Source organism: Tamandua tetradactyla, chromosome 1 (genome assembly GCF_023851605.1).
Source record: "Tamandua tetradactyla isolate mTamTet1 chromosome 1, mTamTet1.pri, whole genome shotgun sequence".
NCBI lineage: Eukaryota > Metazoa > Chordata > Mammalia > Pilosa > Myrmecophagidae > Tamandua > Tamandua tetradactyla.
Window position 1 is genome coordinate 14,165,605 of NC_135327.1, and position 26,563 is coordinate 14,192,167.

General features: G+C 44.4%; 1 protein-coding gene across 9 annotated transcripts in view; it reads left to right on the plus strand.

Moving 5' to 3' along the window:
* The window catches only part of TTI1 (TELO2 interacting protein 1), a 58,735-nt gene extending 33,348 nt beyond the window's left edge, over positions 1 to 25,387 (plus strand). For 4 of the 9 annotated variants that reach the window (XM_077168984.1, XM_077168971.1, XM_077168975.1 and 1 more), the window contains 6 exons: positions 446 to 655; positions 3,530 to 3,678; positions 6,732 to 6,872; positions 8,820 to 9,024; positions 9,313 to 9,400; positions 24,127 to 25,387. In XM_077168984.1, coding sequence (XP_077025099.1) covers positions 446 to 655; positions 3,530 to 3,678; positions 6,732 to 6,872; positions 8,820 to 9,024; positions 9,313 to 9,400; positions 24,127 to 24,310 — 977 coding nt within the window. In that variant the 3' untranslated portion in view covers positions 24,311 to 25,387. The other 5 variants (XR_013179319.1, XM_077168960.1, XM_077169013.1 and 2 more) reach the window with 5 other exon arrangements.
* Positions 25,388 to 26,563: the final 1,176 nt, after the last annotated feature.

The following is a 26,563-nucleotide window of genomic DNA, read 5'->3' on the forward strand; positions in this document are numbered from 1 at the left end:
TGGGGATTCAAGGGATGGCTTTACTGGGCACATTATATTTGTACTGAAACATGGAAAATGAGTTATAATTAACCAGGAATGGTGGGGATTGGGATGGGGAGTGTTCCAGACAGGAAACGCCATATGCAAAAGTTCTAAAGGCAGGAAAATATGTGTTAGAAATATATATGTAAGACTGTCCATTCTCAAAGCTCTGTAAAACCTATTTTCTGCTAATGAGCAGTACATCCCATACTCAGAATTTTGTGGCTTGTACGTGTCCTCTGGCACGTCGGAGGAACTAGAAGGTGGTCAGTGAATGGGCATCTGGGGGTAGTAGAAGATGAGAAGGAACAGGCAAATGTGACTGGATCACACAGGGGCCCTACAGGCCATGGCAAAAGCTTATTCTGCCTATTGATGACAAGTTGATGATTACATCAATTTTATAACCCTTTACTTATAGCCCAGTGGTTCCCAGACACAAACAATCCCAGGCAACTCCAAGAACAGACTTTCAAGAAGGAGGAAAGTCTTTTGACCCAAAGACCAACAACTCTTGAGAAATCACTTGAGAATACCACCACAGCCGAAGACATCGAACAGTTCTTGCTGAACTATCTCAAAGAGAAGAATGTAGCAGAAGGAAATGTCTCAGATTTTGATAATGAAGAAGGTAACTATGATTTATTTTGGCTTAGCTTTTCTTTTTCAGATTATTATAAAAACAATGTAACAACGGTACAGAAAATTTAGAAGCAAAAAAAGTCACTCATCCCACCATGCTAGCATAGCAATTCTCATTTTTGTGCACTCTTTCCTTTTCTTTCTTGTTATAAACCTATTTTGTATGGTTGCAGCCGTCTTTTAAATGTATTATGCTTTTTTTTCGTTTAGTTATAGCATAAGCAACTCTCCATTTTGCTATGGAGGTTTCACCACTAATATTATAATAGCTGCTATTAAGTGTTAAACCTCTTCTGGTAAGTTTAGTTTGCGTCTAGCTTTTCACCCTAATAAAATAGCATTGCAGTAGATGAGTCTGTGCAAGTGACCATTTCTTCCTTTTTGCATATCTCTTTATAAATTCCCAGGTGCAGGATTTCTGGGTCAAAAATAAGAACATTTTTAATGCTTGCCAAATTGCCTTCCAGAAAGATTGTATCAATTTACACCTCAGCAGTGCAGGATTATTCCTGACTTTACCACAACCTCACCAACATTGGCTGTTAACAGTTTTACTTCTTGCTAAATTAATAGGTGAAAATTGTTCGTTATTTTACTTTGCATTTCTTTGATTACTGGCAAGGTTGAACATCTTTCTAAATGCTTCTTTCCTAATAATTTTTTCTTAGGCCCGTTGTCTGTTCATATGCTTTGTCCATTTATTTATTGATGGGAGATTTCAGTGTTTTTCTTATCAATTTCTATGATAAAGGAGAAGGGAATTCATGCTAGTTAAATCTCTGGCCTATTGTTTTATTCACAAGCTCAATCTGGAGCTTCGGGTCATGGAAGGATTAATAAATTATTAGTCTCTCCTCTGCAAATATAAAATGCCAAGTCATAATGAGCTTGATGGTCTCAGAACTGTCCTAAATTGAACTGAGTCCCAAATTAGTTCGTTAAATTGGAACAAAGCAAATTTCTTTTTTCCTTTTTCTTTTTCGGCAATCTCTAAGACTCTTGGGTGAACTGAAGCCAATACTTCCAGGATACAGGAAATAATAGCTCAGTGCACCTAACTGCAACAAATTCTTCCTAAATAGTAGAAAAGCATCACCAGACCCAAAAAATGATTTATGCAGGGTTAAGTCATCACTCTCCCCAAGACAGTTTTCTGATCAGAAATCTACCAGGCTTTTTCTTCTCAGGTTTGTTTCTTAAGACAATCCAATTCTTTTTGTGAACTACACCCCTCACCTGGACCTGGAAACCCTTAAGAAGAGGTAGTGTCTTGATCCCCCATAGTTGGGATTTGCCCTTCTTGTTTGAAATCTGAGCATTGGTGGCAGATCCATTCTGTCGTGATTAGGAGCGTCTGGTTCTAATTGATATTCATGAAGAACAGACTGAATGGATCAAACCTTTCTTCCGATAACAGAAAAATCCACATCCCTTAAATAACATTCCGCAATAGGTGAATTTCATAACAAATCTTCCTCTGGGAAGAAGAGCACAGCCTTATCATTCTTAAAATTATTTTTCAAGTACATATCATACACAGCATTATAAAAAATGGGCTGATGTTGGTTTGATATGAGTTTTGTTTTGTTTTTTTTTGCTTTAACCACAAATAGAAGCACCTTGTACATCTAAGGTCTCTTTCTCCAAGAAATCCAAACATTCCACAAATGTTTGTTTTCATTTATCTTTGCAACGTCTATTAAAGAAAGGTGTGGCTTCTACTCTAAGTTATTGTTTTTTCAGCAGAGGAAACGTAAATGGGGAAGAGTTAAGGGAGCCATGCTCAGCTCAGTGGAAATGAGCACAGCTGACAGTGGGGGTACTGGGAGGGGGAGGTAGACTTTAAGTAGAGAAAAATTTTTCAGAGGTGGGTTTTTAGCCTGGGTTTTGTGCAAGGCACAGGTGTTTTTGTTGTTTTAATTTACAAATTTGCACCTATCTCATCCAATGCAATGTTCTAGGCAGTGAAAGAATGGTAATAGCTGGTGCCCTGCACTTCATTTAACCGTCTCAACAAGCATATGTGGTACATATACTTTATCCCCATTGTTCAGACAAGGTAAGTTAGGATGAAGAAGTTGTGGAGGGAAGACCTCAGCTGGCCTCCTGTGACCAAATCTCATTCCCTGTGCATTGCACCAGGCTTCCCTGCTGTAATCTGTCACACAGGATAAGTAATACTTGATCCTGTCCATCTAAAGATCTTACAGGCTGGTGGGGAAGACAAGCAAGTATCCCCTTTAGCCAAAGGAGAACCAAGAGGAAAGAAAGGTGAGTACAGGGCTGAGTAAAGGCTAGCCAGGTAACTGCCCAGCCTCAGACCAAATTGGAACTTTGGTCTCTTATTCTTTTATTCTAAATGTTTATTAATGGAAATTTAGAAAAAAACCAAAGATTTAGAAAAAGTGAAGAAACACCTATTAGCTCATAACCCTGTCACTGTTAATATTTTGTTGTACTTCTTTCCATGCAGAAATGTACATAATAGTGCTCAGGCTGTGTATGCAACTTGTATCTTGTCTTTCTCTAACACAATGTTGTTTCATAAGCATTTTACCTTGTCATTAAAACCCTTGGTGAACACAGATTTTAGGGACTTCATAACCTGCTATTGTGTAGATGGTCCATGTTTTACATAACCATTCCCCTTTGAGTGGAGAGGGAAGGTTTATACCCCAGTTTTTAGACCCAACAGTGAAGGCTGTAGTGAGCATCTTGACTCATACAGTGTGAATCACATTTTAGTTGGTTTCCTTAGAATCTGTTCCTAGTTATAGGTTCTATTCCTGAGTCTGAGGTTGGGAGTTCAAGTGGGATTGGGGCATTGCTCACAAAACTATCTCCAGTTCTGCTCTTTCTCCAGAAGAGCAGTCAGTGCCCCCCGAAGTGGATGGAAACGACCCCCATCCTGACCTGGAGCCACCGCTGCCAGTGCAGATTCGGATAGCCAGGGACGTGATGGAGCGCTGCGTCCACTTACTGTCAGATAAAAGTCTGAAAATCCGCTTGAAGGTCAGTGTGCCGCCCTTCTCCGCAGTTCAGAGCAGCAGGGCTGAGGATTTGCTCTGGTTGGCATGACTACATGGATAGGGAAGTAGCTTCCCTTATCTCCTGGCCCATGTGTGGTGGCCAAGAGGAGGCATCGGGAGGAATTTATCTGTGGGATGACAGTCTAATATCTTTCTGTTTTTGTTCAGAAGCCAAAAGGGAGCTGAGGCCCCTGAATTTAAAAGCACAAAAAGTTTGGGGGATTCATTGGCATTCCAGGGGAAAGAAAGTCATATTCTCTGGAAAGGGTATCATTTCTCAGCTGACTTAATGTAGGATGCAGGCTTTCATACTTTAAAGTGTTCATTCTTCCAAGCCTGATACTTGGTCTTATCTCTGTTTCTCTTTCCATTTTCATTGTAGGAGAAACATCAACACTTGTCTTAATCTTACACCTTTATTTCCTGGCAGTGTCCCAAACAGCACCTCTGTCAGCCAGGACTTAAATATACAGCAGTGACTCCAGTGGTAGGACAGTGGAGTGAGGTGGAGGGAATCAGAATCACTTGGGAGCAGATCTTATTCCCACAGGAAAACAACACAGCTTACTCCTCCCTACACTGGGCAGGAGTGAGGAACACAACTGCCTTAGTCAAGCACTGTCTCCTGTGTGAACACCTTGCCTCACCTAGGGGTGATGGACTAGGAAATCCTAATCCTCAGATGATCTCAAATCTCAGGTCTGTGTCTTGTGAAATTTGTATAGTCTTCCCAGAGACACCACTTAGCATTCATTTATTCCATCCAGCAAGCATTTTTTGCGTGCCTATTACATGCTCAGCTTTATTGTAGGTCTCTGGTTGATATGTTCATCAAATTCCTTTATATCCGCCAAGGTGCTGGTCAAATGTCTTCCCCTTTATGGAGGTTGTGTAGCAGATGCATACATATCACAGTCTCTAAGAGCATCAACTTTGGAGTCTGACCTATATAACTCAGTTCAAATCCTGCTCTGCCTCTTACAGCTGTATGATCCTGAGTAGTTAATTCACCTTTTTGATCCTCAGCTTCTTCATCTGTAAAATGGAGCTAATGGTGCCTACCTCACAAGGCTGTTGATTATAAATATGAAACAGTTAGCATGGGGTGTGGCACGTGCACTCATTTACTAAATGCTTAATTAGGACTATTACTGGTCAGACTGAGGGTGTATAAAAGGGAGTGAAGCAGTTGTGATCCCTGTCTTCACAGAGCTTCCCACCTACTGTGGGGAGAGAGGCAATGCACAAACACATACATGCAAGTTTAGAACATGCTGTAAGGGGTAACAAGCAGGGTCAGTGATAGAAAATAGTAATTCACCCATGTAACAAACATATATTGGGAAGTTACTCTGTGCCAAACTGTTAAATAAGACATAGAGCTTGTACTCTGATTTAGACTATGTGGTCAAGGAAAGCCTCTCTGAGCAGCATTCAAGCTAAAACTTAAAGATTGAAAGGGAGGTAGCCCTGCAAATGGGCGAAGGCAGAGAGAACATTCCGGGAAGAGGGGGAAATTGTCCATCTTTGAATCAATGAATTACGATAACATGTTCCCTTAGTGGCAGAACTCATATTCAAAGCTGTTTGATACCTAAGCCATTTTACTAGGCCACCATTCCATAATAGTCTGTTCCCCACCATACTACTCTGCTTCCTCTTATTCCCTGCCTAAGCTATTCACCCCTCAAGGGCAGGGCCCCTTTTCTTCTTTCTATTCCATTCTCAGTGGAATGGAACCTGGTAGGCATCCAGTGTGGGTTTACTGAGTAACATTGGAAGGCTTCAGCCAGTCTCTCTGACTCAGACGTGCAGCGGCTCTGCTCTGAGAAGGCTGGCCTGTCCGTGTGGGAAGGAAGCCTGCAGTCATCGTGGTGACCACTGCATAGGACACCTAAGCAGGCTGTCTGTTTTCACTGAGTTTTGAGATACAAGAAATCAGGAAACACACTCAGAAAATGTAAAAAGTCTAATTGTCATCTAGTCTATCCCAAACCTTTCTTCAAAGGTTGTCTTATATCTCAACTGCCTACTTGGCCTCTCCATTGAGAAGCAACAACTCAATCTTACCCAGCCTCTAGATTTGTTTCTCTTCCATTGTTCCCCATCTTAAGTGGCCTCCCCACTATCTATTCAGCTGCTGCAACTGAATCCAGGCAGCTATTCTTGGTATGTCTCTTCCCCTTTTCAATATCCATTCCTTCAGTAATACAGGCCATTTCATCTCCAAAATAGATCTTGAGTCCTTTGCTTGTCTACCTCTCTGCCAGCATCGCCCGCCCATGTCATGTTCCTCCCCTCATGTGGTGTGCTGTGGCCTCCTAAAGCACCTCCTCACTTCTTCTCCTGCCCACTTCAACTCTCCTTTCTACTCAGCAGCCAGAATGACCTTTTAAAAACAATAATCATGTCACTTGCCTGCTTGAAACACTTCAGTGTCTCCCTACGGCACTTAGTATGAAATTTAAAAATCCTTAACCTGACCCCTTCATGGTCCAGCCCCAGCTGCCCCTCCTGTCCCATCTGACCCCTCCCCTGCATTGCTTCACACTGCCCTGCCTTAGTTTGAATGCTGCAAGCTATCTTGCCCACCTCTTATTCCTCCACATTACTGTTTCCAGTTGGAACACTCTTTCACCTTTTATATAACTAGCTCCTACTAATTCTTTATGTCTCATTTTAGAAGTCATTTTCTCAGAGAAGCCCTGTCTGCAGTCTGCTTCATTTAGATCCCTCCCCTTAGTTTCTTTGCATTTCACCCGTTACTTTCCCTTCTAGTACTTGTCACAATGGTTATTATTTCTGTATTTGAGTGGTATCTAATTCAGTTCTTTCCCAAGTTGACTATAAGCCCCTTGAAGGCTGGAAAACCTGTGCATATTATTCCTGTGTGTGTTCCCAGTACCTAGCCAGTGCTTGGATTTAATGAGTTTTTAACTTTACTCTTTTAAAATGGTGACATGACTCCACACATCTGTTTTCCAGTCCTTTACCATCCTTTACCATCTGTTAAAATTATGTGCTCTTTTCTTTCAGGTCTTAGATGTGCTGGATTTGTGTGTAGTGGTTCTGCAGTCTCATAGGAACCAGCTCCTTCCCTTGGCTCATCGGGCCTGGCCCTCGCTCGTGCACCGACTCACAAATGATGACCCCCTGGCAGTGCTCAGAGCCTTCAAGGTACTGTATTGCCACCCTCCCCCGTCCATCCTGAGGGGGAGGGAGTGTGCACAGAGCTCACCAATATCTTTGGGGGTTGGTTCTCTTTTTATTTGATTGCAATATCATCTGCCGTGTAGTGTAGAGAAAAATAAGGAAAGCACAAAGAAGAAAATAAGTTAGTTTACTTTTGAATTTAAGCGGAGTGAACTCGTAGACGGGAAAAGGGCTCTGATATTTATTGAGTACCTGCTGTGTGCCAAGCAGAGTTCTCAGCACTTCCCCATGTATGAGCTAATCTTCTCTTCACAGCAACCTGGCAAGGTAGGTATTATTATATCCATGTTTGACAGCAGAAAAAAACACAGAGAAGCTAAGGAATTTTCTCAAGATCAGCCAGCTAGTAAATGATAGAACCCAGATTTGTGGGTTCACCACTATGTTATTCTTTGCACTACACAAGAGTCAAGGTGAAGGGGCCTACATTCTAGCGGTGGGTGTGCTTTGCTTAGCCGAGTGGTTTTGGGCAAACCCCATGACCACCCTTTTCAGGTTGGGCTTAGGAACACTTTTCCTACTCTTCTGTAGTGTTGTTGTCAAGGATAAAATGGGGCCATTTGGTGAAATGCTTTGAAAAGTTAAAAGCCATATATAGTGCATGTGTAAGGTATTAATATTGCTAACTTAGTTTGGCTTATATTAGCACATGTATCTTAGCTTATTTATTTGTATCCTTCCTTATTCTTAAAAGCACTTAAATCAACCTACAGAAATACATTTACCATGGCAAGGTAACATATAAGAGTAGGTGAGCAAGGTAAGACAGAGAAAAGATATGTAGGGACATAAAATGAAGCCAAAAACATGACTAATGTACTTAGCAAAAGTATTTTGGTTTTCTGTAAGTTTCTTCAACATATGCTGGATCAAAATACAAGCTTACATTTAAAGCGTATATTGTGAATAATTTTTCCAAGCAAAAATATGCAAAGCGATGCACACATGTATATCTGTGATTGTGTATATAGAGAGGGGGATAGAGAGGTATTGCTGAATCTTATTGATGTGCTGTTTTCTTTTATGCAAATTAGGTTTATCTGAAATGACAGCAGGCATAGAAAAAGAAAAAATATAAAGACACATGTTCTGTAAACTGAGGCTGTTTTTTCCACTCCTGGACACGTTAATGACAGCTGAGGTCTGTGCCACCTTGTGCACCCTTCAGCTGAGGGGTCTGAAATAAGCACCTTATCCTCTGCAAAGTCAGCAAACACTCTGTGTGCTGGTTATGCCTTGCTTACCAATCTTTAAAGAAATTCCTCTTATCCTGTGTACTCAGTCTTGTGCAGCAAGGCAAAGCGTTTCAATATGTTCTGCTAGAGAAAGTTTAAAACAAGAACATGCAAAGAAACTGCCTGTTATGAAAGATGGAATAAGGCTGATATACTTAAGAGATTGTGCAGCTGAACAGAAAGAACATAGAGGTGGCTCCAATCACAGGGAGCCCTGCCCTGACTCAGCCATGAGACTTTGGCCCAGTCACTGACCTCCTAATGCCTGAACCAGGCAGTGTTTGTATTTTTTCACCTAGAGTTAAAAGCACCATTCTTTTCTCAAAGGATGTTAGGAAGATTCAAGAGATGATCTATGTGAGCTGCTTTAAGCTCTTTTTTTTTTAACAAAAAGGGGAGGAAAATAAAAATATTAATCATATGATTCATCCAACCCAACATTCCTTTGAGTTATTCTCCATGTAATCTGTATTTATGGATAGAAGCAGCCATGCCTTGGGAGCAGAGACCTCCAAATTCATAACTGTCAGAATCACAAACCATGGGCAAGGAATTAACAGCAGTAATTCTGTTCTTTTCAAGCAGAGACCTAGATGAAATTGAATTACCAAGCATTCTTTAGCTCTCTTGCTGCCTTGTTAATGTTCAGTCACCAAGCTGGGGTCTGTTTCTGCAGGTTTTACGTACCCTGGGAGGCAAGTGTGGCGATTTTCTGAGGAGCCGGTTCTGCAAAGATATCTTGCCAAAGCTTGCTGGCTCTTTAGTTGCCCAGGCTCCCGTCAGTGCCAGGGCTGGACCAGTTTATTCTCACACACTGGCCTTCAAGTTGCAGCTCGCCGTCTTGCAGGGCCTGGGCCCACTCTGCGAAAGATTGGACCTAGGTAGGTACCAGCTAGACCTACGTGAACACACAGTCTGCACTTTGTCTTGCCTCTGTAATAGCCCTCTTCTTAGCCCTGCTCCCCTCGTCTGCGTTCACGTGCACATCCTTCAGTCTTATTTCGACCTCATTTATCCATTTATCTTGATGTGCTTTTTGACTTGAGAGATGAGGTAAAGAGCCCAGGGCATCTTGCCTAGCTATTCCAGTTTCACCAGAGAATAGTTGGTTACTGCTTGTCCCAAATGCAGTCTGAGGGCAATGCTTGTTTTGTTTTTCCTCTCTGCAGGTGAGGGTGACCTGAATAAAGTGGCTGATGCCTGCTTGATTTACCTTAGTGCCAAACAGCCCGTGAAATTACAAGAGGCTGCCAGGAGGTAAGTCTGCTTGATCACCCTCATCTCTTTGCATTTTTCTAAATTATAGATGATTTGTTAATGGCGAGCAGAGTTGAGGCATCTCTGCTCTCTTTTCTCTTCTCTCTCTTCTTGCCAGGTTAAGATGATTTCTTTAACTGTGCCAACTCTAGAAATGGTATTTTTACTAGACACATTTCTCTTTGCAAGTAACCTTTTCCTCTGCTGCAATGTCAGCAACAATTCCAAAGGGGCAAAAAGCTGATAAAACAATGTGCTGGAGGAGACAAGGCACTTTCCTCGTCAGAGGGCAACCCAGTTCTAGGCCCTACTCATCTGGTGCCCAGGTGACCCTGACACCTCTCTGGGCCTCACCTCCCTCCTGTGCAAAGCAAAAGCATTGGGTTACTGATCTGGCACACCTGACCCCCCACGCATTCTTATTTGTGCACCAAGGGCTGTGAACCCTCACAGATTGCATGCAAAATTGGTTGTGTGTGCAAGCAGGTGCATACATGTATTTTTCAAGACAGAGTCCACAACAGTCATCCAATTCTAAGAGTCTGTGACCCAAAGAATGTTAAAGACCACTGAACTAATGGTTACAGAGGCCTTTGCTCGTGCTGAAATTACACGATTCTAATCTCTAAGAACTTTGACTGTGCTTGCTAGAGAATAACTACACCACCTCTAATGGAGGAAGCTTTATCTGCTTTCTTGAGTCCTAAGGGATTTTCTCATAAGCTGAAAATCTGTGTACAGCCACATCCCCACGAGACCCAGAATGCCCTCTGGCCCCTTTATACCAGTCTTCCTTTGAGCTGGTCGTCTCCTGGACTGGTGCAAAAGCTAGCCTGCCTGGCCTGGCACTGTGCCCTGCCCTGGGCCCTGCAGCTCCGCCTGATCCAGCAGCTCCACATTCTGGGCAAAGACACAGTTGCTCCCCCTTAGGCTTCTAGAGACTGACCCTCTGTATCCTTGGGCAGTCAGCTGTGACCTGGAGTGGCTGAAAAGCTGCTCTGACTGAAAGGAGGAAAACCAGCTCACTCCTTTATAAACCTGGGTGTGATGGGAATTTCTTTTTTAATTGACTTATTATCCTTTGCAATTTTTTGCATTTGATTTCCCGTTCCCTTTTTACTTTCTGTCCCTTTCTCCCTCACGTCCCCTAAGCCCAGAATCAGTCACGGTTTTTCCAGCTTCCTGAGGAGCATCTTATCCCTGAGCATTCTTATTCCTTAAAGAACCAATTTATGGCGAAAATAGCCCTCCCCCGGGTAGGGCCCCTGAAGCTAGTTGTACTGCAATTTAAAGGGCAACTCAAGAACATACTACATTTATCTTGAAGTGAATTCTTTTGGGTGCCTGTTACAAAGCTCTGGTTTTTCATATTCCTTGTCCCATCCTACTTTTCTACCCCCACCCCACATCCACTGTTCATGTTTAGACTTATCAAACATGATAATATTTGATAATATTCACAATTCATTGTCTTTTCATTTATAATTCTCTTTTTTGAAAGCAATTAAACCTGAAATTGGGCCTTGCTGATTCCTGAGTTGGTATTCAAGGTGCCCCTCTGAGGAGGAAAATGCAGCCAGACCACCTGACTGCAGCGGCTTTGTCTCCTCCACAGCATTCCATTCAGGGCTGAGTCAGATGCCCTCCCTTCTGAAGGGCTGCGAGACAGCAGGGTGGGGGTGGGGGTGGGGGTGGGAGGTGGTAGAGGGCAAGGTTGATTGCTTCACATCCACATCATTTGCAAACGTACTTTGAAGTCAGGAAAAAAAATCAGTGTTGTGCTTGATCCGGAGTGATTTGGCATCTTGATTCACAAATTAATAAGCTCTCTAAATGGGAGAAGTCGGAGACAATAGGAAACCTGGGCTCCTTATGAGTTTCATTACTGTAAAAGAGGGAGATGGTGGGGGATTAGTTTCGAAGCAGTCACACCTGTAAGTGCTGGTGGATGAAGTCCCCTAAGTAAGATGTAGGCCCCATCTCAGCGCATGGCCCCACCATCTATCCAATTGTGGGTCCTTAATCCTTCTCACCCCGCATCCATTCCACATCCACATCCCACCCCACATCCATTCCACATCCACATCCCTCACCACATCCATTCCACATCCACATCCCACCCCGCATCCATTCCACATCCACATCCCACCCCGCATCCATTCCACATCCACATCCCTCCCCACATCCATTCCACATCCACATCCCTCCCCACATCCATTCCACATCCCACATCCCACCCGCATCCATTCCACATCCACATCCCGCATCCATTCCACATCCACATCCCTCCCCACATCCATTCCACATCCACATCCCACCCCACATCCATTCCACATCCACATCCCACCCGCATCCATTCCACATCCACATCCCACCCCACATCCATTCCACATCCACATCCCTCCCCACATCCATTCCACATCCCACATCCCACCCGCATCCATCCCACATCCACATCCCACCCGCATCCATTCCACATCCACATCCCACCCCACATCCATTCCACATCCACATCCCTCCCCACATCCATTCCACATCCACATCCCACCCCACATCCATTCCACATCCACATCCCTCCCCACATCCATTCCACATCCCACATCCCACCCGCATCCATTCCACATCCACATCCCGCATCCATTCCACATCCACATCCCTCCCCACATCCATTCCACATCCACATCCCACCCCACATCCATTCCACATCCACATCCCACCCGCATCCATTCCACATCCACATCCCACCCCACATCCATTCCACATCCACATCCCTCCCCACATCCATTCCACATCCCACATCCCACCCGCATCCATCCCACATCCACATCCCACCCGCATCCATTCCACATCCACATCCCACCCCACATCCATTCCACATCCACATCCCTCCCCACATCCATTCCACATCCACATCCCACCCCACATCCATTCCACATCCCACATCCCACCCGCATCCATTCCACATCCACATCCCTCACCACATCCATTCCACATCCACATCCCACCCGCATCCATTCCACATCCACATCCCTCCCCACATCCATTCCACATCCACATCCCACCCCACATCCATCCCACATCCACATCCCACCCGCATCCATTCCACATCCACATCCCACCCCACATCCATTCCACATCCACATCCCTCCCCACATCCATTCCACATCCCACATCCCACCCGCATCCATTCCACATCCACATCCCGCATCCATTCCACATCCACATCCCTCCCCACATCCATTCCACATCCACATCCCACCCCACATCCATTCCACATCCACATCCCACCCGCATCCATCCCACATCCACATCCCACCCGCATCCATTCCACATCCACATCCCACCCCACATCCATTCCACATCCACATCCCTCCCCACATCCATTCCACATCCCACATCCCACCCGCATCCATCCCACATCCACATCCCACCCGCATCCATTCCACATCCACATCCCACCCCACATCCATTCCACATCCACATCCCTCCCCACATCCATTCCACATCCACATCCCTCCCCACATCCATTCCACATCCCACATCCCACCCGCATCCATCCCACATCCACATCCCACCCGCATCCATTCCACATCCACATCCCTCCCCACATCCATTCCACATCCCACATCCCACCCGCATCCATTCCACATCCACATCCCGCATCCATTCCACATCCACATCCCTCACCACATCCATTCCACATCCCACCCCGCATCCATTCCACATCCACATCCCACCCCACATCCATTCCACATCCCACCCCGCATCCATTCCACATCCACATCCCACCCCGCATCCATTCCAAAGAAAGTTAACCTTTCTACTTAACTTCTCAAATCTCCCTTAAAACTGTCTGCTGCTTTTCACCTCCAAGCCATCACTTTAGGCCAGGCAAATGCCCAAGGGGGGTACAAAAATCAAGGCTCAGCTCAGTATTTGTAAGAACCAGGTGAAAAAATGCCAGAACTGGCACCATGGGATCAACTATTCTATCCTGAACAAAAGGGGGAAAAAGTGTAACTAATAAAGTATCAGTGGCAGAGAGAGTTCAGTTAGAGTCGAGAGGCTACTCTGGAGGTTGCTCTTACACAGTCTTCAGTTAGACCTTGCTACCTATCATCACCTGCCAACCTCCAACCAGGACCATTCCAGCCAATCCTAAAGAACACCAGGGCAATGTATAAGATTCCACAAGGGTTCCATGCACTAGAGTAACTTTCCAGAAACCTACAACCTCCAGATGGATCCCTTGTCCAGATAAGTCCTAAAACGTAGCCCAGCCTTTCCAGAACATCAGATAGTTCCATCTCCCTACCCCATATTAGTGACAGCCCCTTCCAATACGAAAAATTTAGAATAACCATAGCCTGAACACCCCTAAAGAGAGGGATGGAAAGACCAAAATTGATGGTGGAGTTATACAGAGAAAATACAATTTAACAAATGAATATGAATGCTGAATCATTAAATTAATAACTCTTTTAGTCTCCAGTATTTTAGAGTAGCAGAAGTAAAAACCTAAAATTGTGGAATTATAACCCATGACAAACTCTGAAATATGTTCTACAATAATTGTTCTGTGCTTTAAGATTTGGAAGGAAGAAAAGTTGATTGTGATGATAAAAAAATATTTAAGCCCTCTAGCCTCCTATGTTCTGGAGCAGCTAGAAGGGAAAATGAGAGGATCCTATGGTACCCCATGACAAACTCTGGGATCTGTCCTGTAACTACTTGTTAAAGAGTGCTTTGAAAACTATTGCTTTTTTATTTCTTTGCTTTGTATATATGTTATACTATACAATAATAAAAAAAAAAAACATTAAAAACAAGAACACAAACTGCCAGAGCCGACTAGAAGTGCACTGATTCTCTTTGGGAACAGTGAGTTTCCATCCCTGGGCAGATACCCAGCTCGTTTGGAAAGCGGCCCCTCTGTCTGAGGAAGGGTTGGTGAGAACCCCTGGGAGGCCAGGTGGCCTGCTCTGAGGCCTCTGTGTTCCCGAGGAAGTGGTGCATGAGGACCGCCCAGCGGAACCCTGTCAGGGCCTGTCTGCCAGGTGGCTTGGGCCTCTCAAGGGCACCCTTCATTCCTCTTGGAAGGGAGGCAAATTCAGCTGCTCCTTGAAGATTCCTCCTTGCATGCTTTACAGTTGGGTTTTTCCTTCCTCCTGCTTTCTTTTCCTGGCTCCAAAGAATGGCCAAGACTCTGTTTGCTTTTTTAATTTGTCATATTAAATATAGCCTTTGTGGCAGGCTTTTACATCCAAGCTGTAAACTCTAGAAATGGAAATTGATCAGGGGGCGGTTGATATAACCGAAGCTATAAATGCTAAGAATGGAGATGCCATTCCAGTTTAATGCTTTTATCTAGTGAATGTGCCTTGTAAGGAGGGGGCATAAATCTTGCAACTTGGGGGAGGGGTGAGGGCTGGGGGCAGGGTATAACCTTGCTGTATGTTACCACCAGGTGTCACTGTTAACTGACTGTGCAAGAAAAGCACCAGCTTACCCACAGTGTATCTAGTCAGATAACTTCAGGGGATAACAAAGAAAAAAATCATATTTGGAGTATGGTCAGCATGCCATGAGCTGGAATAAGGCAGTATCCCTGAGGGTAAGCATTGGATTACAGAATAATTTGGTCATACCAAGTCCTCATCTCAGCTGATCGTAGAGGCAAACTTAACTGATTTAAATACCAGGTCTCCTTGAAAGCCTCTGAGATACCTCCCATCATGCAATGGGCCTGCACAGTTCTATGCCTTTCTGGCCACAGAGATTTTTCTTCCATACGTGAAAAGATTTGAGATGGGAACATATTTCCCAAGTTTCTATTTTTCCTTCAGGCTGGTACATGCACTCAGCTTGATTAAACTCAGTTCAGTTAAAACCACACTCCTTGGGTTGATCTACAAGTCTGAAGCTCCCCATCTTTTGCAGTGAAGTCTCAAATCCCAGGCCTTTCCACACTAGGGCTAAAAGGAAACAAGACTGAATGATACTATTTTAAAAAGATGAAATCCGTGCCTGTATTAGTTAGGGTTTTCTAGAGAAACAACCCAAGAGAACATATCTGTAAATATGAGATTTACACAAGTGTCTCACACAACTGTAGGAATAGAAGTGTCCAGAATCTTTAGGGCAGGCTGCGAAGCTGGCAGCTCCGATGAAGAGTCTTGATGAACCCCACGGAGGCTAGCTGGCTGAGGAAGCAATGAAAGTCTCTTTTCCTTAAAAGTCTTCAACTGATTGAATTATCTCGTTGTGGGCCACAGCCTTAGTTGATTGCAGACGTAATCTACCACAGCTGCAACACTGACTGATGGTTTAATAAACCAGCCTTCCCAGTTAATCAACCAGCTTCAAAATATCCTCACAGCAACAGTCAGACCAGTACTTGCTTGACTAGACAACTGGGCATCATCACCTGGCCAAGTTGACATGAGAACCTAACCATCACAATGCCCAACAAATCTCATGAAAGAGGAACAGTGTTTTTAGAATGGTTGGTCTCTACCCTCTTTCCTACCCAATCTGTCAACCCCAGAACCTCATGCCGGTGCCAGCAGGTAGTGACAGGCTGGAGATGCAGGGTGCCAGCAGGTAGTGACAGGCTGGAGATACAGAGTGCCAGCAGGTAGTGGCTAGCTGGTTCTTTTTCTCGTTCTGCAGGTACTAGATGCTGTTATTGCTGTGGTCCCTGATGTCTGCCCTCCCAGGTTTCCCTGTTTAGCCACTGGGTATGAGGATGAAAGGCACCCAAATTGGAGTAAGACAAACCTAGGTTCAGATCTTTTAGTAGGTCTCTGACCTTGAGCAAATGAACTTCATCCCCTCTTGCCTCATTTCCTTCCTCTGTCTACTGAAGATGCCGATGACACCTTCCTCACGGGGCCATTGTGCAAATGAATTGCATTAGGGTGTTCACTTGGTGTTCATTTGTCCTACAAATCAGTTGAGCACTTTCTGTGTACCAGGCACTGTTCTAGACTCTAAAAGTAGTCGGGAATCCGACAGAAGAAACCCTGCCCTCATGTACTTACATCCTGGAGGCATATTTATATATGTGTGCACACCTATGTGGGATATATATAAATTTACCAAATATATGGTGTATTTTGTATGTGATAAACATTACACACACACACTTAGTCCTTTGTTATAAGCCTGCTTCAACCTCTCTGCTGAAATCTAAGCAAGGGTGTTCACCTAAGAAGGCTCTTTTTCACATTAATTGTGCTACTTCCCCCCTTCTCCCTTTATCATGAGAACCTGGGACCAGGTTTGATGGTTCATTTACTGACTGACTTCCCTGCTCTCTTTCTAGCAGTAGGATCCTAGCCCATCAAAGAACCAAGTAGTGCCTTCAAACCCTGATGAACACGGACTGGCACAGGCTCATTCATTTCATCCCTGTCAGAGCACCAACTCCTCTTTTTTACCCACACGTGGACCTATTATCTTTGAACAGATCAGGACCCACAGAGGTGATCTGTTAGTTCGGCCGAGCTTGAAATTGGTAGTTCATCCCCTTAAATGGTGTGGGCAGTTTGTTTGAGCTCAGACCACAGAACTGTTTCTCCCTTGACTTGCACCCAGCATGGAAATGAGGACACTCCTAATATTTTTTCCTTTGACATTTGATTAATAGTTGACAAATCCAGGCCCAAGTAGTTAGCTTTCCTATTATCCATCCTTTGACAGGCAGTGCTGCTTTTCTTTTCAAGGCCCATTGTTCTAAAAATACACTCAGATCTGAAGCTGTTCACTGTGCACATATAGGCATGATTTCATGGTGTCAGAGATAAGAGACATCTGCTGTGCAGATTACAAACAAAGTAAGCTGCTGGGTTGCAGATCTGAAGGCAGAGACCTCTGTGCTACTTGAATCAGATGCTACCAGTTCCTTTCTCTGTCCTCAGTCTTGTCCATATGATTGATCATCTGCCAGGGTCAACCGTTTCATCACCCAGTGGAGAAGCCAGGTGTGGAGTATGTACGTGCATATACGTGCAGGCACTGGGTCGAGAATGAGGATGCTCTTGATGGCAAATCGAGCCAGGTAGCTGGACCACCCCCAAGTAGGCTGCAGTTATCAAAAGCCTTGGTGTGTCACAGGACAGCAGCTTCATCACTTTGCAGGGACTGTGGTCTGTCCAAGAAAAGTAACCACGGAAACAGCCTCTCTTGTCTTATCATAAATGTATTTATATTGGAGATTTTTATTGGGTGTCTATTATGAACCAAGTATTATGTTGAGAGTTAAAAGATTTCAAAGATGAATATCAAGTTAGACCTGACCTCGCATTGCTGCTCAATAGCAGTGAAACCTTAATTAACCCCTCAAAGTCTCAGCTACCTCATCTGGAAGATTGAAATAAGCACATCTATTATTACCCACCTAATAAAATAATTGCAAGGATTCAGTAAATTCATGAGTATTAATTCTTCAGCACAGAATACCTTCACAGAGTAAAAAGTCACAAAATAATGTGTGGCTATCATTATTTAAACTTCCTCCTTATTTCCCCCACCAAAAAAAGAAAACTCGGGGCAACTTACAAAGTGTATGCAGCAAGGTAAAAAAAGAAATAAGTGAACAAATTAAAGATAAGGGGGAAATAATAACAGCACAGTCTAGGTAAAGCAGTGTTGAGATTTAATACATAAAATGCAGACTTAGAATTCTGCACCCTTGCCAGAGGCGAGCCTTACCTGTGATTCTGGGCTTCATAATAGACAGCACAAAGAGGGAAATCCATTTGGTGTACAACCCCCAGTATTTGTAAGTGTTTAGAAAAAAAAAAGGAAAGAAACGTTTTCAGAGGAAGCATAGTGTTTCTTAGTAATGAACCCTAATTTATCCACAGGTCACCTAAGAAGGACACTGGGAACTTTTATGAGTAATGTCCCTAATATCTTTGCAATAAATATAAGAAGTACATTTCCTAGAGCTGTTTCTTCTAGCACTCATCAGAGGAGGCTGCTGGCTCAGTGCCAAAACATAGGTTACAGGAAAGCAGTTAGTAGGGGAAGGAGACAAATAGGTAGACTGCTATGATGTCTTTATTTTCACGGGTACACACATTCTCAAGAGGGGGCAGGAAACACTGCAGGTGGCCTGAGGGTGCAGCCAGCTAGAGCATAAGCCAGAGTCCACTGCTGTGGAGCCTCTGCACAGAGGGGCCCCTTGGAAATCTGTGCCTGGCAGCATCGTTCAGGGATCTAGACCTGTGGGGGTGGGGAGCCTGGAGGCGGGAGAGCTGGCCAGATGGAAGGGGCTGCTTTTAAATTCCGCCCCAGTGGGATTTAAATTCCTCTAGGTTCTGGTTTATTTTTGAATTGTCTGTAACAGATTGGGCCTCTCAGTGCCATATCTTTTTAAATATGCACAAAGCAATGGAGTCATTCCACTGCATTTATGATACTTTGTCTTGTGGTACTTTAGGGGCATGATTAGCATTGTACGCTTCTACTTGTGGTTATGGTTTTAAATCCTGTCCTCGTTGAATTTCAGTATTTTTAATGTTGGTCTGTGTGTGAGTATGCAGGTTGGAGTTAGATCGATAGATGAATGGCTTTGAACAGGTAAATATAGTTAAACCTAACAAGTATGTATAGCTGCAAAGGTAATTGGTAGTATTTATTTGGAGAGTAAATCGTTGCTTCAAGTCATAATCCTCCATTTCCAACATTTAGTAACAAAAAACGACCTCCATGCATGGGAAGATAGCTAAATTTAATAGCAAGAAAGGACAGCCTTGAAATACTGGTCAACCAATGAACCGAGACCCATTAGAGTAAATTACCGCATATAGAAACATAGCCCCACTGCTTGCTGGCTAGGACATGTCGACACCCCGAGCATCCATTTGTTTAAAAGGAGGCACATAGCCTCATTTGTAGCATTGGCATGTACAGAGTAACGGGAGGAGAGATGGCTGGAGAAGAAATGAGTGTGGAGGCTGTTCTGCCCAAGAGGAAACAACAGGGAAGCTTAAAATCACTTTGTGGACGTGCCTGCTTTCCAACAAGTGAGTTTATTTTCCAATTGCATTTAATTGTGCCCATATAAAAATAACCTATATCATATTCCTAAGGAGACAGCCCCATATAACTTCCTTAGAATCCCAAAATAAATAAACAGATCACAAAGCCACAAGTTCTTTACCCCTGGCATTTACCCAGACAGCTCAGGAGAGCATTTTATAAATCCAGAAAGAGACAAGGAGCAGCGGATCCCTCAAGCAAGTAATTGACAGAGAAAGAATAGCTTGTCACCCAAGAGAGCTAGAAGCCCTGAATTTCAGTTACTGTTTGTTTAGCTTTGCTGGTCCTTGATTGGCTGGCAGTTTTCTGGAGCTCCCTTTGAGCGGATGCTGTCTAGACAGAGATGATGAGGACATACTCTAAAATTTGCCTCCATAACAGAGGTCTCTTTTTGGTTTTGCCATGTTCTGGAGTTCTGCAGGGTTGTTTATGATCCAGTGACCACTCTAGAAGTCTGCTGCAGCCTGTTGGAGCTGGGTGGGGACCTTGTCACCTTCCCCCTATAGAAATGACTTGCCACATAACCTCCTCAGGAAGGCTTCCCTGGCTCCCTCCTGCATGTGGCCTCTAGCGTGGCACTTGTCACCTTGCATCATGGGCCTCTAACTGGACTATCCTCCTCACTAGACAGGCAGCTCAGTGCCAGAGCCCATGTCCATCCATCTTTATATCCCAGCTCCTCCCTCAGTGCCTGGGCTCGAGTTTGGTGAAACACAAGAAGGAACCCAAACTCAGCTGACCAGGCTCCAGTAGCATGTTTCCTACATCCCCAAGCCATGTCCTTTCCAGCTTGGTCACTCGGAGCACCCCAATATTGATTGTAAAGGAGTGAGCTGCTTCTGTTTGTTTGATGTCTGGAATATATTAGGTACTTGCTGATACCTGTCAATTGTAGATAGGGCTGAAGTGCAGGGAAATGGCTGCCTGCATGAAGTAAAATTCAATAAAACTGCATTTTAAGTGAAAAATCAGTATAAACACCAGGCTTCTTTGCCATGGAAACAGAGGTTGCTTAGAAACTGCCTTGAGTTCTAAATTTTTTAAAGTCAAGTTATCATTTAAGCTACACGGCCCTACAGGTTATTGAGAGATAATCACTCGCCTCAGGACACTCGGAGGCACGAGGCACAGCTGAGTGCCTTCCGATACTCTGGGGACCAGATAATCTCTTGATAACTGCGCTCCCTGGAGCCACTGATTTGGTCCTGGGGGGAGAGGGAGAAAGACATTTTTGTTCAGGAGTTAAATGGTGTATATATATATATATTTTTTTTAATGTTTCTCTTTGGGTTTGAGAAAAAGAAGGAGCCGGCCATTTGGCACGTGCAACAGCCATCTCTGTCGTGTCTCAGAATGTATTGGGAACATTTTCCAGGCAGTTACCCCAGTCACTTCAAAGCAGAGGTCCTGGCTTTGTCGTCTGGCTTTCGATTATGCGACAGGAGCTTTCAGGAACTTCTGCCTTTGGCTTTTGTTTCTTCACTCTCTTGGGATCCTGCTTCCCGGCCCAGGGTGGACCCCAGAACCAGGTGGTCCTGGGATTTGTAGAAAAGCCCTCATCTTGGCAGAGAAGACCTCCTGGGCCTCACACTCAGCTCCCAGGTGCTTAAAGCGGGTAAGGGCTCAGGTTGGGAATATGCTGGTGTTGGGAGTCCAGCTGGTCGCAGGCCTCTCACCGAGCGGAACGCAGCCACGCCTGCCAGCCCTCTGGCTCCCTGCCTGCAGCGCATGTTGGCAAGAAAATGTTGCATTCGTTTCTTCCTGAAAATGATGGGTGAAATTAGAACCCCACTGGCTGAGAATGGGGACCACTCCCCCCTCCATCAAGTTAGTCTGGTGGAAATTATGAGTGAACGAAAGACAAATGTTTTGCCCTTTTCAGTGTCTGAGAATTTTCCATAGTGTGGCTGTGCTGCTGGGGCTGGTGGTGATAATTATTCCTTCAACACGCACACATTCTTTCTGGAAGGAACAGTGTTTTCATTATACACTTCAGAGTGTTTTCCTGCACCTTGTCTCCTTAGAGTCTCAGAACAAACCTGAGAAGGGTGGAGCGGGAGTGATCATCTTCCTTTGGAGAAAGGAAAACCAAGTTTATGGAGGCAAAATAATTTGCTCAAACCTTAGACACAGGAGAAGGAATTTTCCCTGCTTCCTGACATTCTGGGGAGTCTACCCTTTTAAGAATTAAGAATGATATTCAAAGTAATTTTTCTAAGAATTTGGCTCTTGCTTAATAAAAGAAGTTGAACTTTGCACACGTTTTTCCTCTGTTCCCTGTTAGCATTTTATTTAGAGATCTTGGTGGGCAAAGAAAGAGACTTCTTTCCTTTCCTACCAGCAAATGCAACATCCACGTTTAGCATGTTAAAAAGGGCTCCGAAAATGAACATTGCCGTGTTCCCATGCCATGTTCCCATGCCGTGTAAATCAGAGCCGAGCTGACTGAACTGGGCCGTGACACTGCTTTGCTGGGTGCTGCCCAGATAAAAATATTCCTTGAAGCTGGGAATGTGCCATGCTATAGCTTGAGAAATTGTTCCAGTACTTGAAAGGGGGGAAAAATCAAGTGAAACCATTTGCATTCTAACAGTCTTTGGCACAGGGAAAACTGTCAACTGTATCACGTGTAAATAGAAATCTGCTTCCCGTTTTAAAATTTTTCTTTTCATAATTTCCCTTGCCACTCTAATTATCAAAGATATTTTTGTTTTTAAACAAAAATTGTCTCCCACGTAGGTCCCATCTCCTTTCTGCAGTGAAGTGGAAACGATGAATTAGAATATTCTAATCACTTCTCCAGAAACCTCTGCTGAGGTTATAAACACAAGATTATCCTAAGCAAAGAAACCTTAAATTGTTTAGGCACAAAACAGTCCAGAAAGATTTTCGCAGTGTCCCCACCTGTTTCCTTTGTCGCCTTAACATACATTTATTAAACACAAGGAAGAAAAGAAACAGCCTTCACCAGAGCTAAAACACAAATGCCTGAGGGCACAGATTTTTCCGATTAAAAACTTAAAAGCCAAAATTCAGTTTCATTTAGTAAGCATTTAAGTTCCTATTTGATGCCCAGTAGTACGGAGAGGTTTCAGTGAGAACTGTGAAGAATAAAATGCAGTCCATCAAATGCTCTGTCCTCTGTTAATTGGTAGATAGGAATCACATGTGCTAGACACTGTGTAAGACTTGATCTGGGTTTTCTTGTTTAAATCTCAACCAAACCCTGACTAAAGGGTGCACTCCACAATTTTAGAAATGAGGAGACTGAGTTATCAAAGTTGAGTAATTTCCCACAGCTAGTGATACCCGCAATAACATCACCCCTGTTGGTAATATTCCTTATTCCTTCCTTTGCAGTGATCCATTGACCTCTTTAGATCCATTTATATAATGTTAATATTCCAGAGAGGAATGTCATCTTAAATCATTAGCATGTAACATAAGTCACCTACAAAGTCCTCATTAAAAATGAGAGCTTATTTGATCATCAAGTGCTTTATCAAGTGTTTACCCTGTGCCCTGCATACTCTGGAGAGCCTGGGATACAGCAGTGAACAAAACAGACAAGTGCCTGCCCTCAGGGAGCTTGTTTTCTGAGGAAGTGGGTGGTCAATAGAAAGGAGATTGATATGTGCTAGGACAGTGTTCTGAAGGAAAAATAAAGGGCAGCCTACTTAGGAAAAATGGTCCAGGAGGCCAGCCTCACCTGAGCAGGTGATGCATGAGCTGAGGTGGAAAGGATGGATGAGAGGGAGCTGGCCAGCTGGGGCAGGGTGCTCCTCTTTCCTGGAATTGAAAAGCTGAACTCTGAATGCTGCAGTGGGTCTGTCAGCAGCTGTGTGACTGTCCAATACAAGGGTCCTGGGCACATGATTGGTCATTCAGAAATGGGATGTAAGCAGGTAAGAGGCAAAGGTAGTTCAAACCAGGATAAAGAACCTCACCCTTGATGGGTCATGAGGTACAGAGCCCTTCAGCTCTGCCTGCATCCCATGGAAAGCATTAGTACTCAGGCTTGGCCAGAGGTCACTGGAGCAGGACTCGACTAATAAAGGAGCCCTTTGTCAGCCTGCACAGGGCCGCAAGCTCTGTTGGACCTGATCCCTGTTGGTAAATGGCCCTTGTCAAGATCCGCGAGTGTATGTCCAGACCACGAGAGTCCATGGCTCACTGTGGCCAGAAAGGATCGAAACTGCAGAGTTGAGCAGTGAGCTGGAAGTTGAGGGGCTCCTCTCTGAGGCTGATTCAGCCCCACCTTCTTTCCTGGGCCCCCATCCTAGCAGACCTGTGAGCCAGATGGAGCTTATCAGGAAGAGTGGTCCTTTCATTTCGTTCCTTTTTAAAAACTCCTGCTTTACACCCCAGAACTCAGACTGTTTCTTTGCCAAGAGCTTATTTGATGTCAGTATTGTGCTGCTAAGACTAATCACTTTTTTTCTCTATGTCAATGAATATGAAACTGCTTACCTCTGTTCCTGTTAGGCTTTGGAACCATCCTAATGGCCCTGTCCTGTGAACTTCAGTGGGTTCATTCTGCTCTCTGAAGTGATTTGATATGATCATCAGTTTCTTCTCAGATAACCCAGTAAATAACCCCTTGGGTAAAACACCAGCACTGCTCCTTCCTCTCCCTGCCTTTGGGCCTCTGCTCACTCTTCTCCTTCTCTCCATAGCGTTTTCCTCCACCTGATGAAGGTGAACCCAGATGCCACCTGGTTCCTCCTGAACGACCTCTACTGCCCGGAGCAGCTCATCCCTCCCCACCCCTGCCTGCACCCTGTGCGGCTGAGCGGGGCGGCCGGGCGTCAGAACCCGTATGCGGCCAACGTGCTGCGCCTGCTCGAGGAGCTGCAGTGACCCACCCCTCCCTCCTCCCCTACTGGCCCCTCCGGGTTTGGACTGATCCCAACCCCTGCCCGAGGGGGTGGCAGCAGCAGCAGAGAAGACTGTGAAGGTGGATTAGACAGCCGATCAATTTATGAATTGATCGATCATACAACTGCTTGGAAATTGGATTGAAAGAAAGTAGCTGACTGTTATTTATATTTCATACCTTGTCTTTTCAAATGACATTGTCTGACAGCTATAAAGGTTTAACTCCTTAGCTTACCATCCCCATGGCCCCAGCATACCATGCGACATCCTGTCCCTGCACCAGCCGCACACACACACACACACACACACACACACACACACTGAAGAGCTTAAGGACATTCGGGGCAGAACCTATGCTGCATGTCATCTGTGTCCTCTGAATTCCTGAGGATCATATTTAACTATCAGACTCCAAGAATACAGGGAACTGCCTCACCATCTCAAACACGCAGAGATCAATCCCCCCACGTGCCCCTCCCTCTCCCCAGTGCACGAGGTGGGCTCATTTTATATGTAACCAGTTCTTTGGAAGAAAATGAATTAAAGGCACTCCTTGAATGAAAAGTAGTCAGAAGCTCACTTTGAAGTTTGTTATTTCAGCTGGGTGATTTTGTGTTGTATACCTTTTAAGTGAGAGATTAATTTTTGTTATGATGAAGCCCCATGTGCCCATAACCCAGCTTCACTAGTTGTCAGCGCAGAGCCAGCCTTGCCCCATCTGCACCCACTGCCCTCTTCCTGTCCCTCCTCCACTAGCCCCTAACCTCTTGGAGTATTTTGAAGCAAATTTCACAGGTCATATCCAAACTTTCTTTCTTTCTTTTTTTTTTTATATGTACAACCACAATATCAATATCACACCTAAAGAAATTAACAGTGATCCTTTAATATTGTTAAATGTTAATTTTCAGCATTTAAACATCCCTGGTGTGTTTGAGTCAGGATTCAAATAACATAACATTCACTGCCGTTGTTGGGATGCCCGTTAATAAATCACTTAATTTAGTTTCCCCCTTTCTCTCTTTTCTTGCAAGTTTTTTGTTAAATAAATGAAGCCATTTAACCTACAGTATTTCCCAAGTCTGGATTGCAGGCTGTGGGAAATACTGTATCTATAGGGGGTCATTTCATGAGCTCCTGTGTTTCCTGTAAATTGGGAGGCAGAGCAGGCATCTTGTTTAGTTTTGGGTTTTTTGTTTCTGTTTTTTTATAATGTTCTTCCACAGGTGGTTATTTATTCCCATCATGACGCATATGACATCTGATCTGCTCCTGTAATGTTACAGCCATTGGTGATCATCAGGTGGGTCTGTTCATTTGTTAGGGACTGCAGATTCCACCATCCCAGCTAGAATACTTCTGAGAAGGGAATCTTCCTTTCATCAACCATGTGGTAACCTGGAGGTACAGTTTGCATAGAAAAGGCAGGATAAATACTTGATATTTTTCTACTTGATGATACATATATTTAGATACTGTCACTACCACCTCCCCACACATACACACACACACGATCCAGGGTTGATGAATGATTCCTCCCCAGGTACATGGTGAAGCACCATCTAGATACCTCTTCCAGTGACATAGATAATCCCCAAGCCCTAAAAATACCAGAAAGTTGTTGGCATGGGAGCATGTTGGCGTGAGAGTCCCCAACCAGTTCCGGAGAGGTCTCACTCATTACCTTTATGGTCTGTTCTGCAAAGACAGTGGGATGTGCAGCTCAGGTCCAGGTGGCAAGCTGGCCTGCTTTTGGACGTCTGTTCTCCAGCCTGTAAAATGGAAGGGCATTGGACCAGAAGGAGAACTCTTCATCTTTTGGGGTCCTTGGATCTTCTAGAAGTCTGATTAAATCAGAGGACCTGCTCCCCAGAAACATGCTCATGCTCCTCCCCTGTCACCCCCAGGAGGGCACTGCATCACCTGAAGACTGCATCCAGGCACCATCTCTTCATCTCCGGCTGAGCCTGACTAGCTGACTCATGAAGTTCTAGGTACAATTTCAGGGGCTTCACCTGCAGACACCCCAAGAACTCTTGCGAGAAATAATAACTGTCTTCCAGTTTTAAAATTCTGGGATGAGTCCAACGTTATTTGGGAAAGGGAGGGGTAGATTGCCTTTCCCTTTTGAAGGATTGTAAAAGGTTGCACAGCATTGTTCCTTACTCCTCTGGGGACACAAAATGATAGGCTAATTCAATCTAGGTCCTGGCAAATGAGAAAACAGGTCAGAGA